Source organism: Chiroxiphia lanceolata, chromosome 8 (assembly GCF_009829145.1).
Source record: "Chiroxiphia lanceolata isolate bChiLan1 chromosome 8, bChiLan1.pri, whole genome shotgun sequence".
Taxonomy (NCBI): domain Eukaryota; kingdom Metazoa; phylum Chordata; class Aves; order Passeriformes; family Pipridae; genus Chiroxiphia; species Chiroxiphia lanceolata.
The window spans coordinates 7,414,198-7,432,449 of NC_045644.1; the positions used below are offsets into that span (position 1 = coordinate 7,414,198).

At 40.7% G+C, this 18,252-nt stretch overlaps 1 protein-coding gene across 1 annotated transcript in view; it reads left to right on the forward strand.

Annotated features, from left to right (window-relative positions):
* Positions 1-740: 740 nt before the first annotated feature.
* Positions 741-18,252, forward strand: part of GFRA1 (GDNF family receptor alpha 1) — a 144,406-nt gene continuing 126,894 nt past the window's right edge. The window contains exons 1-3 of the mRNA XM_032695222.1: positions 741-1,227; positions 2,309-2,611; positions 3,830-3,913. Of these exons, the coding sequence (XP_032551113.1) occupies positions 1,188-1,227; positions 2,309-2,611; positions 3,830-3,913 (427 nt within the window). The 5' untranslated portion in view covers positions 741-1,187. The remainder of the gene's footprint in view (positions 1,228-2,308; positions 2,612-3,829; positions 3,914-18,252) is intronic.

Genomic DNA, 18,252 nt, shown 5'->3' on the forward strand with positions numbered 1-18,252 from the left:
GGAGAGCAGTACATAGTAGCAACTGGGGGAAAAACCACTAAATAGTTCTCTGTTTGAACCATCTGTCACGAATATGGGACATATGTTCTCTTTGTTTATTCAGGAGCCAAGTGGAAGCCGATACACTCCGCTCGGCCCCGGCCGAGGGCTGGACCGCACCGCGCACCGCAGGGATGCGGGTCCCGGCTCGGCGGGCGCAGGGCTCGCCCGCCCCATTCAGGGGTGCAGGGGAGGGACGGGCGGTGCCTCCGCCGCCCCCGGGTCGCTGCGGGACGCCTCGGGCTTCCCCCACGGGCGGCGGGGCCGCCAGAAGGAGGCTGTGCCCGCCGATCCCCTGCGGAGGGCGGGCGGGGACCGGGTCATCCCTGGGGCCGCCGCCTCTCCCCCGTCTCGCTCAGCGGTCGCTCGGAAACGCTCCGGAGCCGCCGGGGCTCCGCTCTGGGCGGCGGAACCGGAGGGGCCGCGCCTCCCGCCCGTACCCATTTCCCTGCCAAACTTTGGCTGCCGCCGCCGCCGCTGCCGGCGGTGACACCCGCGCCCACCCCCGCCCCGCCCCGGCGGAGAGCGCTCCGCGCAGCCTGCGCGCCCCCGCGCACCGCCCCGGCCCCGCCAGTCAATAAAGTTGCGGTCTGGGGGCTGAAGGGGCGAATTGCCCTGGGGGGCTCGGGGAGCCGCGGGTGCGGAGCTGCCGGTGGGGCCGGGCGGGCGCTGCGGGTCTCGGGTGTGCCCCCCCCCCCCCCCTCCTCCCGCCCCCGTATGCTCTCGGTCCCTCCCTGGGAACAGGCGCTGCCCACCCAAGGAGGCGACCGGCGCTCCTGCCCCGCTGCCGCTCGCTCGCACACACACACAGACACACACACACATATACCCGTGCGTGCGCCTCTGGCTCCGCACTGGAGTCAGTGTTGGTGCGTGCAGGTTGCTCAGACCTGAAATCTAAGGGAAAAGCTCAGCGTTTGCGTCGCTGCTCCTGCCGCCGGTGGTGGTAGCGGTGAAGAGAAGAGGGGCTTCTGTGATTTTGTTTCTTTTTCTTTTTTTTTTTTTTTTTTTTTTAATCCTCCCTCCATTGAATTCAATGGATCTGAACTTGGAGCCTTTGGACCTCGGTGGTTTTGGAATACCTACATGCTGATCCTTTTTATTTTGACACATCACGTTGTTTGGGGAAACCATCCGAAGACAGCAAGATGTTTCTCGTTCTCTTGTACTTCGCTTTGCCCTTAGCGGGTAAGTTGCCGGTGCCTGATTTCGGTGTGTACATCGCTTCATAAAGCGAAGCGTAGAGTTTGTGGGATCGGGAGCCTGACGGTTGTCAGTCTGTTGTTTAGGCAGAACAGTGAAGTTTCCAGTAGTTTTTATGGCTCTGTCTCACATCAATTAGCCTGATCTACATTTAAAGCTCTGTGAGGTTACGGACTTCGATACTTGCCTGTCGAGGCGCTTGTTAAACTGGGTTCTCGCAAGTTAGAGGAAAACTTTTCATTTAAATAAAATAAGGCTGCCTGGGGAGGGTGGGGGGGGGTGACAAGAGCCAGCTGAAGATTATATCTTCACCTGCACCTGGCAGCGTGCCCGACTGCTACTGGTTTACAGCCCAAACTGGTTTCCTTTCCATAGGAGATGTTTGCGTTTCCATCCGCATGTGTCTGAGGGAGCATGACAGGGGCACGATGGAGAGGAGAGAGTTAATGTAATTTGCTTTGTTCTCTTGCAAAAGCATCATGCGTGGAGAGAAATGGGGGGGAGAGAGGGGGAGAAGAGTAATAAATTCTACCTTTATACATATAGAATAAGCAAAAATGTGTACAGCCTTTAAAAAGTGACGCCAAGACAGGCTAATATCAATCAGTGAGGATACTTATCTCTCTGAGCGTGCTGTTCCTGGATGTAATTGAAATTACAGCAAAGCTCTTGTGGAAAGGGAGGCTGAATATTTAACCCCTCAGTTAACCCTCGGATGGAAAGCTGATTTGTTTCACCAAAGTGGATCTATGGAATAACGAATGCTTGTTTTGTCAGGCACATTAACCCCTGTGGGTTTTCTTTCCTTTTTGTGTTTCCTCATAAATCAACCGTCAGGGTTAAAACTTACCTTTTCTTTGGACTTCCCCAAAAAGTGGATGTAAACCCTGTGTGCTTTTTTTTAAGGCGTAGCACGAAGCCAGGTTTGCAAGGTGCTGCCCGTGGGGTTGGCTGCATGTGCTGCGTGAGGAGGTGCCCGGTGCTTCCCAGATGCTTCTTTGGAGCCCCGGTTAAATCCTCCTTCTCCCTCAAGGAGTGTTTGTTGGTTTGTGTCTCCTCTCTATAGATGTACTTTTGTGTGCAGAAGTGAGCGGGCTGCCTGGAGGGGACCGCCTCGACTGCGTGAAAGCCAGCGATCAGTGTCTGAAGGAGCAGAGCTGTAGTACTAAATACAGGACACTGAGGCAGTGTGTAGCCGGTAAAGAGAGCAACTTCAGCCGGGCCACGGGCCTGGAGGCGAAGGACGAATGCAGAAGCGCCATGGAAGCTCTCAAGCAGAAATCCCTGTACAACTGTCGCTGTAAGAGGGGCATGAAGAAGGAGAAAAACTGCCTGCGCATTTACTGGAGCATGTACCAGAGCTTGCAGGGTACGTTGCAAAACACAGAGCCGCCCCACTCCCCCGGTGCAGGGTGTGGGTTTGCAGCCGCTCACATCCGCAGTTTAGCGGCTGCCACTGAGCCCACCCGGGCTCTGACCCCGGAGCTCACATTGTGCTCTTCAGCTGCGAACTGAGGACCTTTCATCCGCCTCAAGGCCAGCTGCTGCTCCGTGTCCTGTTGTTGGGAAATCCACAGTGAGAGTTTCCTCCAGGGGACCCAGCTGACCTTTCTAAAACAGAGTCGAAAGATAAGGGCACTAGCATGTGCAAGAGCCACAAAAACAATCATTTGGAGACGTTTTCCTAATAGTATTAGAACTCATTAATTAGGACTCACCTAACAAGATCACAGGACACTGGGACTAGTTTCTTAGCTTTTTGCTGGAAGTTAAATGTAGTGCGAAGAGCATTGTTTTAAGGAAAAGTTTTTTTTTCCTTTCCTGTATTTCCCCGGGCATGCTGAGGCAGAAACAACCCCCCAAGTTTATGGTTCCTGGAGGTCTTAGATGTGCCAGTTAGAAGAGATGTGACACTAGTTGACTTGTAGCTTCTGTTATTCATATCACTTGCAAATTTCCCACAGTGTACTGAGAACAGTCAGGTCCTCCTTTGAGAGACAGCATTTTTAGCATTTGTAGCTCTATTTGGCTGTGGCCCTGGAGGTGAAGGTGCAGTCTTTAATTTCAGTGTGGTCTCCATTTAACTCTTTTTTTTTTTTTTTTAAGTTGCTTCTGCAAAACAAGAAATAATGCATTCCTGTTTATTTATCCATATGTTTTAATAAGTCAGTATATGTTTTTCGGCTACGTAAAATAATGAACGTTTTCTGTATCATAAAAAGTTTATCTTCCACTAGCATCTTGTTAGGAGTGTTCTGTTCCAAAGATGCTAGTTTTTGGCTGTTAGCTGGGCTTCTCTAAAAAAGAGCTCTGCTATTACGGTGAATGAAGAGGGGTCACCCTCGCTTCTCTCCTGCTGGCATGAGATGGGACAGTCCCTGTGATGTCACAGGCTGTCTCTGAAACTTATGAGCTTATCCAAGGAGGAAGGAGAGAAAAGATCTAGTGACAGTTTCTTTCAGGTGTTTTTATAGATAAGTAGCCACTTAAACAGGTTAAAGGGGAGTAGGTTTTTCTGTTACAGAGTAAAAGTAAACAAATCTTACCCTGACTTCTTGTATAAGAAAAAAATCCTTTTTGTCCTTAGGAAATGACTTACTTGAAGATTCCCCTTATGAGCCAGTTAACAGCAGACTATCAGACATATTCAGGCTAGCACCAATTGTATCAGGTAAGCAGATTTAACGTTCTTTAACTGATACTCAATTTTGTAATTGAATTATGGAACATTAAAGCACTACTGTCATAAGTAAAAAGAAATTATAATGGCTTCCTGGATTTAGGAAGTTCATGATATAGTTGCACAAAAGAAAAGACTAGTTGGTTTTGAAATAATAGAACTGAAAGAATGCTTGGCAGGATGGCAATTTGTATTCTTTTTGAGTCATTCTTGACAATAAATGCTAAATTTTCCTGTAGGTGGCAATCTGATTCCCTGTGTTCCCAATTTACAAATCAGTTCTTTTTTGGGAATTTGGTCAGTGCAAGTTACCTGCTATTGACATTGTGGAACATCAGAAGATAGATCTTTCTAATGTTTGCATAAGGGAATGCTTTATAGTTTAATACAGTTTTGTTTAAAACAAAATTCAGAGTTAAGGTAAGGTTTGTCTTCTTTTCTGGAACTGCTGCCTGTTTAAAGAGCCTATTCACAACTTCCTCCTTTTTCTGGTTTTGTGTTTTTTGTTTTGTTTTTTTTCCCCCCTTGGCGTGTGACTGTCTTTAAGAACCTTTTAATCATATTTCGAATATGTTGCTTGGTGATTTAACTGTGATGTTTATTCTTTATCAGCCTAAATTATACTCATTCTGGATCATATTTATTGAAAACACCATTTTTTGGGGGCACTCACTGGGGTTACAGGTTGGAATTGCATTTCTTTTTAGGAGTTTCAGGAAGTCTTGTGAGGATGCAGTCCGTACTCAGGGCATTTATTTGTTTAGCTACATAAATTGAACGTGTGTAAATTGGACAGTGCTGAAGCTGTAGTTAACTGACATGCTATGGATAAGCAGTAGGAGATTGCTCTTCAAAAGACAAAAGAAAAAGACCAGAGAGAGTGGCTTGACCAATTTCTAGATGTACTTACACTTTTTAGAACTCAAAGTCCCATTAAAAGCCACGGGGGCTTAGGTTGTTAAGTATTTAATGGTACAGGTTTTCAAAGGCATATAGATACATAAAATGTAGGTAACTGCCCACTGGGATTTTCAGAAAGGACTAAGTGACTTAAAAAGGCGTTAGATGCCCAGGCAGTTTTGAAAATTCTAAGTGCTTAATGCATCTTTAGGTATCTTAATGCCTTTGAAAATCGTCCCTTTAGTCACTTTTCAAAATGTGACTTCAGATCCTTATCCCATACATCTTTTTAAAACATTACCATGATTTTTGGGGCAATTCTGTTGGAGAAATAGTAGAGAGCAATGATTAATGTCAGAATAATCTTGATTTCTCTTATTTTTTATTGCTTAAAACTCCAACTTAATACAAAACAAAGACAAAATCAATGCAGATGAGTTCCAGGCAGTTTTCTTAAAATTTATGATCAGACTGCCTAGGGCCAAATTTTAATCTACCTCAGCAGTTTTATGATCTCCATAGAAATACCCTATATACATTCTGCCTTTGTTATTTTTTAGATTCCCCATTTACTTGCAAAGTAATTATCTTAAAAATGTAATAATTTTTTTCAATACCTGTTCAGTGCAACAGTGAAATAAGACATAGTTGCCAACCATTGATTTCCACCCTGTCACAGTCTTTTCAGATGGTAGTGGACTGGTTAGGACTCATTCTGTGTTACTAGTGCCCCCCAAATTGCTGTGCATTGGTCAGAAGTTTCAGGTTTACAAGGATAGGAGGCCTGGATTCACAGGGAGCAATAGAAAAAAGTTGTAATCCAGTGGAAAACCACCAGTATTTGAAAGTATTGTCAACTGAAAGAAAAAGATTAGCAAAAGCATTTTTCTTATCGTCATGGTTACTATTGCATGTTACATTCTCTAAAGCTGCCTAGTCTTAGAGATTTTTTGCAGCACTCTGCAAATACCCCAAGCAGCAGAACTTGGTAAGATTTCTAGATCTTGATTAGAACAAACAAACAAAAAAATCCCTGTACAAGTACTGTTGGCAGGGGTTTCATAACTGTTGTTCTGCTAATATGGTCACTGTGTTTATAGATGTTGCTGCAGTATTCCCTCTCATTCAAGTTATTTGGGTGTAATTGAAAGCAGTGATTAACCCTTTCATATCACAAAGGCCATTTGTGATACTGTATTGCTTGGGGTATAGCAAGTGTATAATGCTTTTGCCATCTTTTATGTATGTTTTTGAGGTAGTCTAGAAAATCACAGTAGTTTTCTTCTGTGGTACACAAAAGTTTTCTTCTGTGGTACATAAAAGGGGAAAATCATCGGCTAAGATGACTGTTTTGTGTGACATCAGCCTTTTGTAGCATACATAAGTCTGAGAAATGAAGGACAGTTTAGTTACAGCTGATGTATTTTTATACTGAAAGATGTTCAAAAATGCATCTTCTGTGGAAACAGGATGCCACGTTTTCTTTAATTCTAGCATCAATATGTTGATTTAAAACAAAAATCAGAAATATATTGCTAAACCTGTTAGTTCCAGTTTTGTCTGTAGTTCCTGTTATGTTAATGTAACAAATCATGTTCCACTGTTCCATCCATGTTAATGGATGCAGTCTTGTTACTAAGGTGAAGCATCTGTATTTTTAAGTGGTCTACGTTATAGAAGGGCTGGTGGTGTAGTTAGTCTAGAACTAGAAGGAGAAGATAAGCATTCTATATAAAATTTAAAACAATGTCCAACGGCATAGAGAAGAAATACATAGCTCACTAAAGTATTTATTGTACTCTTAGCTGTTAAAAACAGGTTATCAGTATTTAGTTAATAATAATAAGCATGAATTCTGCATTTGAATAACTACTTAAAGTTTGCAAGGAAACTATAATTTATTAAAAAAAAAATTGCTGGCTGAAATAGGAATGTGAGGTCAGTTCTTGATTTCCTTGTGATGATGAGAGTATTCAGGGATATTTTGTTCCTTTCCATCTGCACTTTACAAACCAATTAGGTTTGTAATTTAGCTCCTTCTATAAAGTGACTCCTCACATGGCCAAAGCCTGGACTGTGAGCCTTCCTAGTTGAAGGACTAGGCTGTCTTGGTTTTTTGTTTTGAGCATATCTAGGTTTGAATTTTCTTTATAACTACAATGTCTGATGTGGTGCTTCTTCCTCAGGGGTGTGAATTTCTTGCTGTTAGGCAGCTCTTCAAATTACTGAAGACTTGTTCTAGAGGGTAACAGATTTGGGTTAGTTATTGTGACGTAAAGATTTTGCTTAAGCAGACAGTTTTTGCTTGAACCTTTACAACTTCTGAGAGGTGAAAACATTTTAAGGTCATTGACTTCTGTCACAACTACAATAAATGCAAAATCTGTTGATAGGATTTCAGAGGTGCGTTTCACAGTAAATTAAAGATAGGTGCTGCAGTTAGTCACTACTTAAAGCTATCTATGGCGTTTTACTACCTGGAGAACAGTTTGCCTCTTAAATTTGTGTTGTTTCTGACATTGAACCATGTAACTGGAAGATATATTATTACTCTTTTGGTATCAGCTGATACACTGTAGTGGTCGTCTCTGGCATGTTGTAAGAAAATATCCTGCATAAAAACTGTAGCTGCATAAAACCCGTAGAAATTCTTAACAAAATAATGTCTCTGAAATGTGTCATTTATATCAACACAAAAGGGAGAGCCACTACATCTGAATAAAATGCCTTAAGCCATATCTGTGAAGTGGTGTAAATAAAATCCGGAGTGTAATAAAGGTTTGGTTATTTAGATCAACGTGTTCAGGATGACATAATGCTCTCCTCCCATGGATTCACTTTTAATTTGCCTAGTTGTTCACAGGCTTATTATCCCATTGTTCAGCTTTGCAAATCTTTTCTTTTTTCTTTTTCATCTGTTATGTTCAGAAATAATCTTAAAGGACAGGCTCTTAAAACATACAGGGTTTGCTGTTAGTCTGTGGAGAATTAGTTGATTACGTGCTGCAAGTTTCCAGTTGCTAAAACACAAGACAGGTAGAAATTAATTATTTTGCCAATATTTCTTGCTAGTGTAATAAACTGTTTTTGAGAAGTGCCTTTTGCATCATTAACAAATGAGAGAAAGAAAATGGCTCATATGATTGTATGTCAAAAGGAGTATTTCCTGATTCTGTTGTTTTCCTCAGAGGCTGTTTACTCTAAAAACTCTGAATATCTTCTGTTGTAGAAAGTGCCTTGAAGCTTTTATTTAGAAAAGGGTATATTTTATGTTTATTATGGCAGACCTGTAAATTAAAACCAAGAATTCAGTAGACAGCACATAGGGCTTCTTGCTGGATTGTATCATTCCACCTTAGAACATGGGTAATGCAGTACATGAAGTTAGCATGTTTGACTTGCATACTGAATAAGCTGTAAGACAAACAGTTATGGTCAACAAGGTGGCCTTTTACTCTATGTAAAAAGCTGAGATTATAAAAAGTGCTGGAATTCTCAGGAATGTGTGTACTGGTGGCTGTTACACTCTGTAGGATGTATGAAGATGTCTCCCTCTAGGATCCCACCACTGCTCAGAGGGAGAGTGGGTTGGTTGTTAGTTCCCATCTTCATCTTCCTTTGAATTTTTCAAAGTCTTTTAGGCATCCTGTAGAGTTGACATTCACAAATCAGAAAGTTGATTGTGAGAAAGAATGAATCCAGTGTGCAAAACACTTCCCTAAGGATGTGACAGACTTTTGTAAGGGGATAGTTCCCTCTCCCCAGCATAAAACCTTCTCTGAGTGTTGATGACAGCTGCCTGGCCCCTCCCCATTAATTTTTTCTTCTCCGACATGGGGTAGAGACCTTACTGAGAATGAACTGCAAGTGTTTCCTTTGGAAAAGTTGCCATCATCACAGGAGAGGGAGGAAGGCTGGGGCTTTTCAATTGGAATTCTCAGGTTTGAGAGAAACAGAGCTTCCTTTTTTGTGTGCTTCTCCTTGTACCTTCTTGTTCTGCTACTTCTGTAAAGAGGGCTTGCAGAATTAGAACAAGCTGTGTTGGAGTGCATTAATTCCCCCGAAACTTTCATGACCCCAAAATTCTTTTAATCAAGAGTGGAATGTTTCCCCATTGATTTTTATTTTTTTTTTTTATTTTTTTTGCAGTTCTTGATCTAATGTAAGAGCTGTGTTCTGGGTAACAGGTCCCTGACACTATAATTATTATTTACTTATTTTTTCCTACTTGGTAAAGTACTTTTTTTTTTTGTAGAAGCCATACATAGTATTTTTTAGATTGTTTATCAGAAAGATAAGTTAGTCTGTGTCCTAGCCAAGGGATTCACTGCTTTTTCCTTTTGGGGTTTGTGGCATGTGAATTAATGAATTAATACTGTGTGACATTCCCAATTCCCATTGCCTGAGGCCTCTAATCTTGTTTCTGTTCTGAAATCTGCATATATTTCAAATGCCACATATTTTTCTAATTTAACACCATGTCTTTTTATGACATTTCTTTAAGATTATTTGAGATGCCACATTTCTACAGAGGCAACTTTAATTTACAAAATATTGAAAATGTTGATTTCTCTTGACTCTTTACAGTGCTTTTATTAGCTCTGACCTCCCATATCATAGTAGTTCAGTTAAAAAAGCCAAGATACTTCGTGTTAGTTACCTTGCACATACACCCAAGTTCATGAAAAATAAACCAGATCTTATTAGGTTAACAGGAATCTTGCAGTCTGATTCTGTTCCCACTGAAGTAAGCAAAACACATCAAAATCTTTTTATTTGATTATGATATATTCTGTTTCCTGATATCATTTTTTGAGGGCTCTAGTTCTGGTTTTCTGATATGTAGTCAAGACTTCTGATAACAGAAAAGTAAAAAGTTCTTAAATTTAGCCTACATTAGATTGTCACATGCAAACTGTGTTTTGCTTTGTAAGGTAATACATTGCAATAATAGCCCTTGGACCAGTATATAATCCTGGTTTTGCACAAATCCAGACTAACTCTTTTTTTCCCAATGAGAATTTATGTCCTGTTGCAAGAAAAAACCCAAACAACACAGGCATGTATTTTAGCTGCATTTAACAAAATGAAAATAGCTAGATAAAAATAAATCTGAGTGTGTCCAGTGTTTGTGTTCTTTGACATTTCTGTCTACAGATTTTCTTTGCAGAGACAAGTAGGCTGGCTTCCAGTCAGATAACAAGTTATCGAGGGTGCATAGATACCAGATTTCCACTTCTGCATTTTTATAATCAGATTGGACTTCACACAAAAGAAAATCACTTTGGTGACTTGTTGGCTTGCAGGGGCTCTTTGAATTTCCTGTTTTCTGCATTTCTTGAAGCTAGATCTGATTATGAGGGGGGAATTAAGTACCTTGCTGATTGACTGGCCTATAGAGGCAGTGCCTACGCACTTTACCTTCAGCAGGATCATGAACAAGCCTTGAAAATAGGAATATGTAAACAGTTGTGCACATTGCTTTCAGTGGTAAGATTACTGGAACCTTTTTGCTAATTTTTTTGAAGAGCTGTAAAACAGAAGAAAAGGTCTTTGTTCCTGAAGTATTTAAAATGCACAGCTTTGAGCAAATGTAGAGCTTCTGCTTGTCCAAGTAGTCTAGGCAGGCTTTGTCAACCTGTTTAAACACGGGGAAACAAGATGAAATCCATTCCACGGAAGGAGGAAGCATCTGGTGATACAACACAGACATATAAGCATAAATACTCAGCATCTGCATTAATTCTGAGGGTAGTAAGAGAGAATAGTTAGGAGGAAACTGGAAGGAGAGCAGTGTTTTCCTGAAGCCTCAAAGGAAAGTGTTGGGACATGGCCTGTTGAATAAGCATGGCCAGGTAGTTTGTTACCATATATGATGTGTACAGTGGACCACATCTTTTCTAGAGTAGCACCTTCGGAGAGTGGGATTGCCATCCCTCAATGTGCTTTGCAGGAAAGCCTCAGTTATGGTGTGGGGGGTCATATATTAAATGAGAAATGCCTGTGTACTTTGGGCAGCAAATTGTTTATTCTTGCTTTCCATTACAGGCCAGCTTTATGGTTTGCTTAAGTGCCACCTGAGTTACTCCGAAGTAGGAGCAAGGCACACAGGTACTGCTAGTGGTATTAGTGGGATTATGAGGAGAGATCAGGTAGTTGTCCCTGGGAAGGGAAGCAGAATCCAGTTACCTATGAGTAGAGGTACCACTGTTCCAGGGATGTGATGAGCAGGAACAGGTGTGGGCTGCTGGGGACCCTAGAAACACAGAACTTGCCGGGTTCTGGGTTTTGTCAGGTATCTACCAACTGCTGTGTCACAGGGGTGAGTGGTTGGATCCAGTGAGCCTGCTAATGGGGCAGCTGAAGGCATGACATGGTGAGAGAAATAGCGCGTGGTTCACATGGTGAGGATACTTGTGGCAGTACTGCAGTGACAAAGGTGGTGTGAGGACTAGTGCAGAAGACAAGGCTGCACTGAGTACTTGTATTTTTATGGCAGTCTTCCTTGTAGGGCTTCTGAAATGCCTTGTCTGAAATCTGTGTCCCCTGGTGAAACCATAAGAACAGCATCCTGCAGCTTTCTGTCTCTCAGTGGCACAGCAAGGTGCAGTTTATGGCAGGTGATTTGCATGCTGGCTCTTTACAGTTTAAAATATTTTAAAACTTTTTTTTATAATAATCTTGGAAAAGCCACTGGTATCTGTCAGGAGTTTGACAGTACGTTAAAAACGCTAAGAGTAAAATGCTTGTATGTAATGAAAGGAAATAAGAATTTCTGGATTGCAAGGCAGTTACTTTATTTGTGATAAGTCTCCAACATTTCTTGTTTTAAGGTGTGCATTATATTGTTTTAACTTTAGGAATGTGTTCACAGCTTTCGTTTTTAGAAATGTGACTGGTTTTGTTCATGAAAAGTAATTCTGTAATTTATTTCATATTATTTTTGGTGATGGTTTTTAATTCTTGCATTTTCCATGGATGAAACTAATGCAGCAACAATGCTGTCAGTATAGTGGGCATTAACACAATTAAGTTATTGTGTTAAGTTATTGGAGTAGTTCTTTAATTACTATGATGCTTTGACAATTTTCATAAGTGTCAGGCTGTTGTCCTGTACAATCTGCACTCAGCTTGAAATTTAACATGAGAGAGGCATGACACAAAGTGTAATGGCATAGAGATAACTCTTCCTGCATAGAAATTTGCAGAAATAATGGGTTGTAAAGAGACTTGAAGATATCAAAGAGTTTGAGTAGGAACCCATAAATAAAGATGAATTTCTGCATTCAGTGGTTATATTATTCTATCACTGTCTAGTATCCATAAAATGCATCTTCCCATTAAAGTTTTGTCACGCAGCTGATGAGGTTCAGAAGCGTTAAAAACTTCCGTGCTATTCTTCTTAAAGTTTGCACCCTAAATTCAGTACTAAAGCTCAGTTCAGCACACCCAGAAATAGCTGTTTCCCTCCCTCCTCCGCTGGAGACAGCAAGATGATTCTCCCTACTTCCCAGTCCTACAGCCTCCAGCCCACTGCTGGTGTTTCTTGGGTTTGCAGTCAGGCTAGTGCTGACCACTGCTGTGACCTCATACCCCAACTCATTCCTGCCTCGACATACCTCCCTTCTTTGATTGTCAGCTTTGTTCTCTCTGAACCGTAACTCCTCCAGCTGTAGGACTTCAGGGGTTTCCTTCTCTGTCATTGCAGCATGGAGTGGCTCTGCTTTCCACCTCAGCTACTCACTTCTCAGAAATCTGATTGCAGTTTTTCCCATTCCTTTTTACGACAGCCTTGTCTTCTTCGCTCTCCTGCCTAATGTCACTGCTTTGCAGTCTGCCTCTGCCCCTGCCCTGGTCTCCTGTTCTCCATTGCCCCAGTGCCTCCCTGTCCTCCTTTGTCCAGTATTTCTGGTGAAACACCACCTTCTGTGCTCCTTGTGAACTTGGATTAGGCTTATTTTTACCCAACATTCTCCATTTTTTTCTCAACTGTACAGTTGTTCAATTTACAGTTGTGAAGAGTTTGACATGTGGTCTAATAAAAAGAATTGTTTCTGAATGAAGGAACTGACAAAGCCCAGTATCCTGTCAGAGTCCTCCATCCCCTGGATGCCCCCACTCTTTGCACAGAAGGAGCTCCTGTCTTCTCTCCCTGTTCTATGCCCTCTCTACATGTGCTCCCTTACCTCTTCTCTAGTCCTTAGTTCTGTCCCACATCTCTTGTCTGTGGGGCAGCATGTGCTGCAGCTGGCTGGGTGTTACACCTGTGCTGCAGGACTGTATGGCAGGCAGGTGGGCCCCTGTTCCCTCTTGGAATGGCTCAGAGCCAGAGGCGACATGTGCCGTGTCAGGCAAGTCTACTTGGGTCTAAAACTGTAGTTTTCCTTAAAATCTGTAAGAACTTCATATTCATTCCTCTGACAAACTTGTTCAAGTATGTCCTATGGATTAAAAAATCACTAGGAGCTGCAGGGATGTGGAGAACACAGAGACTAATATTCGATTTACTTACATTTCCTTGAAAAATCATGATTAAAAAAGCCAATATGATTCCTACCGTATCGTTAAGCATTAGACTGTGACATATCTCATTCTAGTCTCATAAAACATCTAGTGTGTCATGCAAGTGATATACATAAACATACTTGAAACATACAGGCAATTAAGTATAGTCGATGGCTGGCAGTTGTATTAGATAACTGAACATCTCAGAATTCTCAAAATGAGAGACAACTCATGCATTTATGTCTGTTGGCATGAAGATTATTTATTCAGATTTAGAAATGTAACAAGAAAGAAAGGACCCATCCAGAAGCTGTTATATATGAACACACATATTGCATTTGATTATTCGGATGGTACCACATTGTGTTTACAAGTAACATTGTATTTTTAGCGTCATCTTCTTCTGCAGATGGAGTGTTTTTAGGATTAATGATTAAGTTTTGCTGATGTTTGTCGTCATGAGGTCATAAAGAAGATTAAGAAAGGCAATACTAACATTTGGCAGTAGTTTCAAAGAATTCATGTCCAAATACCCTGACTTCTCCAGACTTGCTGCTTGCAAACAGAGTGGAATGTGTTCTGCACAGCAGTGGCTTTGCATTAATGAACACTTAAGCAGCAGATTAAAATGTCTCTTTAAAAAATAGGTTGGGATTATATAATAACACAATTCTGGGATACTAATAGCAGTGAAGATGATTTTATTGAGCAGATTAAGTGCAATTAGATCTCAACTACAGAGTATTTAAATACAATACCAGATCAAAATCCAGCCCCTGCAGCTTTACTTGCTTTCCTTCACACCCACGGGATCAGCACCTGACAGCAAAGTAAATTATAATTTTTATTGTAGTTCATTTTATATTACCATGGGAATGTACATCCATTAGGACCCAGACAAACATGACTTTTCTCCACATACACAGTTATGAAACAAGCCGTGATTGAAGATAGCGAGGTGTCGGCAGTATTTGAAATTCTATTAGAAATTGATAAATTTGCTTGTCAGATTTCTTTAAAGGATTGCATGGATAAGAAGTGCCTATAGTATTCTCATCTGAAAAGTCATGAAAATTATAGCTTTAAAATCAACCCATATAGACTGAGAAATTTTGTCATTTCTTTCCCTGATAATCTATTTTCTTAATTTTAGTCTCCTAAACAGTGAAATAATGACACAAACTTGCAGTGGTTGATACCACTTGTGACCTGATGAAGTAAACTGCTTTGATCTTCTGAGAGGTCAAACTGTGTGTGATTGTAAGCAAACATTCCCCAAGGCTGCTGATGTGTGAGATGTTTCTTCCCCTTGCCAAACATCCTACCTTTGCAATAGAAAATTAAAGGAGACTTGCAAAGAAATGTGTGGTGTGTTAGTGTGTTAAATCTTGTCTATAAATTGGTGTGAGAATTGAGTAGAAAGTAAATGTATTAACTGTAGCTGTGTTAATGTTTAGGGAGAAAGGCATACAATGTTTTTAATTTGGTAAATAATTATTTGGATCTGACTTGGAGCTCCATTTAGTTTTTTAAAACATTTCTACTCTATAGCGAAAAATATCTTACCTACATGCCCTTGACCTTTCTCTAGGAGCTGTGGGAAGATTCAAAAGCATAAATGAGAATAAATTTAGGATTAGCCTATTTGAAGAAAAATGGTACTAAATGCCTTAGCTCTGTGCAAATTGGAATTGTCAGTCCTACATGTCCAGTCTGGCAGAGCTGAGCAGAGCACCCTGCTGCTAGAGCTGGGAGCCCTGGAAATGGGAAGGTAGTTCATTTTTTCATTCTCTGCTCACTCCTTCCCCTCCTTGCAGAAGCTGCCAACAAAGGTGCCTTATAATTGACAGTTTCTGTAGCTCAGTTATCTATCCCTGAACGTTCCCCTTTCCCCCCAGCTTGCTCTGTGTGGTTCACCTTTTAGCTGTATAAATACCTTCGGTCGTTACCCTCTTGGACTATAACTGGTGACTAAAAGGTGCTGTTGTCACTGTAGGAAAGACATTGTCAGTGACATAACCACAGCCATAAGCGGTGAGTAATTGGGATGATTGGGGTTTATTTATTTGTTTATTCGTTAACAAAAGTGGTGGTGTTTGGGTATGCCAGATGTTACTGAGATAGTTCTGAGAACAGATGACTTGTAGTGATACCCAGTGCAAGCAGCCACTCTGCAGTGTTCTTACCTCCTTTAAATCATTCACTTAGCAAGATAGAGAATGGGTGCACTTGTGAGGCTGTCACCTTTAGGGCTTAGGTACTGCATTGTTCTGCAGTAATTATACTTTCTGATACTAGCTTTCATTTATGCTAATTGCAAATAAACTTATAAATTCCTCAAATTATTAAAAAGAGAGTTATCTCCTTCCTGTTGCAGTCAGTCAAGGATTTAAATGTTGCAAAATTTCGGTCCTGTTTTAGGGAGGAAAATGTCATCCTAAAAATCTTCCCAATATGAATACTTTGTCAGGCTAGGAAAACAGTGGTGTTTGTAGCATTGCAACTATATATACTGATTTTAACTACTATTTTAAATTAACTCAGTGATTTAAATATGTATTTAATCCTACATAAGCAGACATAATAAACTAAATTCCTACTTAAAAGATAATCAGTAAGTGACTGTACCTAGGACACTAACGGGAGGGAAATGAAATTAATCTCATAAATGGCAACATTTTCTGTAGAGCTGTTCTCATTAGGATATTCAGAAAAAAACCCCACAGATTTCTGTAATGCAGGCAGTATGCAATATCTGGTTTAGACTGTGAAGAGAAATGTAATTTACAAGTTACAGAATGAATTATTCTGTCGCAAAAAGAATAAAATAGAGCCAATAGTTTGCTCCCCTTGAGCACTAATACCTGCTAATTGAGGGATTGCACTGTAAGAGTCAATATTCAAGTTTGTAGAATACTTAAAGTGACCAGTTTCTGTCTGTAGCCAGACTGAGAAACATAATAAATGATTCTGGACCTGGACTGTGGTGAGAAGAGCTACTTCCCACTGCAGCTATCAGAATGGGAGACATGTCAAGTGCTTGTATAGCTCTTCTATCTACTGAGCAGGTTGTACTTCTTCTATGGCAAGGAGTGTTGCTGACAGATTCATAATGTTCCTGAGCGTGAATGTTACATGTTGAACAAGATCAGAGTCTCAAGGAGCATGTCATAGAGAATTAAGGCTTAACATTATCCTTCCTGCTGGTTTTCAGAATTTTAAAGTGATTACTAATATTTGAAAATTGTTTAAACTCAGAAAACCTTGGTATTTCAGAGTATTACTTTACAAATCATGTTTTCCCCAGATTGTAGCTGAGTGCAGTGGTCTAATTCTGGGTAATGACTTTCTGTTGTGTGAAAAGATCCAATAGCAGAAAAGTATTTTGATAAAATTCTAGAAATTACTGTGCATATTGGGAATGATTTATTAGGCTACGGTAGGAAAGCTAGAAAGGTTATTTTAAAGGTGATAACTTCTCAGATGTGTATTATTAGTCTGCAGTAAATGTATTATTTTGAACTTTTTAAAGAGTAGCAAAAGTATTAAAATACGTCTCTAAATCACTCTACAGCTATTTAAAGACAAGGTTTTGGCTATCTGCCCAAATGCTGTATAGTAGGTATTTTGGAGGAAGAGAAGGTTTCTTTTAGGTATTTTTACCACTGGGGGACTCCTGCTGTTCACATTTCTTCTGTGTACTTTGATGTACCCCAGATTTACCTGAAATGATTTGAGTTCGCCAGGAAGGTGTGTGGGGGTGTATTGGTATTTGTTGTGGAAGATCATTTTAAGTTTATGTTTATCTGTTTATCTGTTTCACATGATAACACCCAAGTGTTAGCCCAGGTTGTTTCTCTTCACACCTAACACTCGCGTGAGGAGCTGTGAGGTCTGAAAAAGATGTGGCTGAGTTAATTTTCTTGACTATTTTATCCTTAGTTGTTTTAAGACTTGAGTGAATAGGTGCTGACAGGACTCCAGCTTTTTTCATATTAAATATAAAAGCAGAGCTAATGTATATTTGGCAGACACAAGCACTTTGGAGGTCAGGAAACTTATGACTTTAGCTTTTTCTCTCTTGTGCAGTTCCTTTCTGACATGGGCTTGAAATTACATTTAAACACTCCTTTTCCAGTATGTGGTATGAATCAGTGCTCTAGCAGTGCCTAAGATCACCTTTACTTATGTAGTTAAAATCTGATTAATACGTGTATTAAAGGAAAAGTCAAGGTACAAACACATCTCTAATTCTGGGCCTGGCTGGCTGGAAAGTTTCTTTCCATAAATCATTTAACAGCAGGTTTACTTTAAGAAAGGTTAGGAGGCTCATTTGTGTAAACTTCCAGACCTGTCCACAGAAATAGCCCTTTTCCATTTGGAAAAAAACCTCGGTTATCCTCATTTCCTGATTGTAATCTAGGTGGATCATTCTGTGAGACTGCATTTTCATTCCTGTTAGGAGTTTTCAAAACCTTCACAAGTGGCATCAGAAGGGCCACCAAGTTTGTGTACTGTACAGGAGATAGGTGTACATAGCTGTTCACAGAGCTGAACAGCATTGTGCAGTTTGTGACGAGCCAAACCTTTCTGTTTGTGATACAAGGGGGTGTCCTCAAACCGTAGGATATTAGGTCAGCATGTGTTTCAAGGCACAGGCATTGTAAGGCTGAATATTCTCAAAGCAGTATGTTGCTGTTGTAACCCATATCCCAGTGTATTTCCTTGTACCAATTCTTCTGTCTATACCTGTTGCATCGTAGTGAAATCAGTTTAAGGGTGTTAGTGGGTAAGAAATAAGTATGCAGAAGTCCTATATCACATCTGGCATTCAGAGGCCATTTATTTTATTAAAGTTAATAAAGTGAATTGTACTTCAGATAGACAATCACACCACAGTTTTACTTAATAAAACAAACATGGAA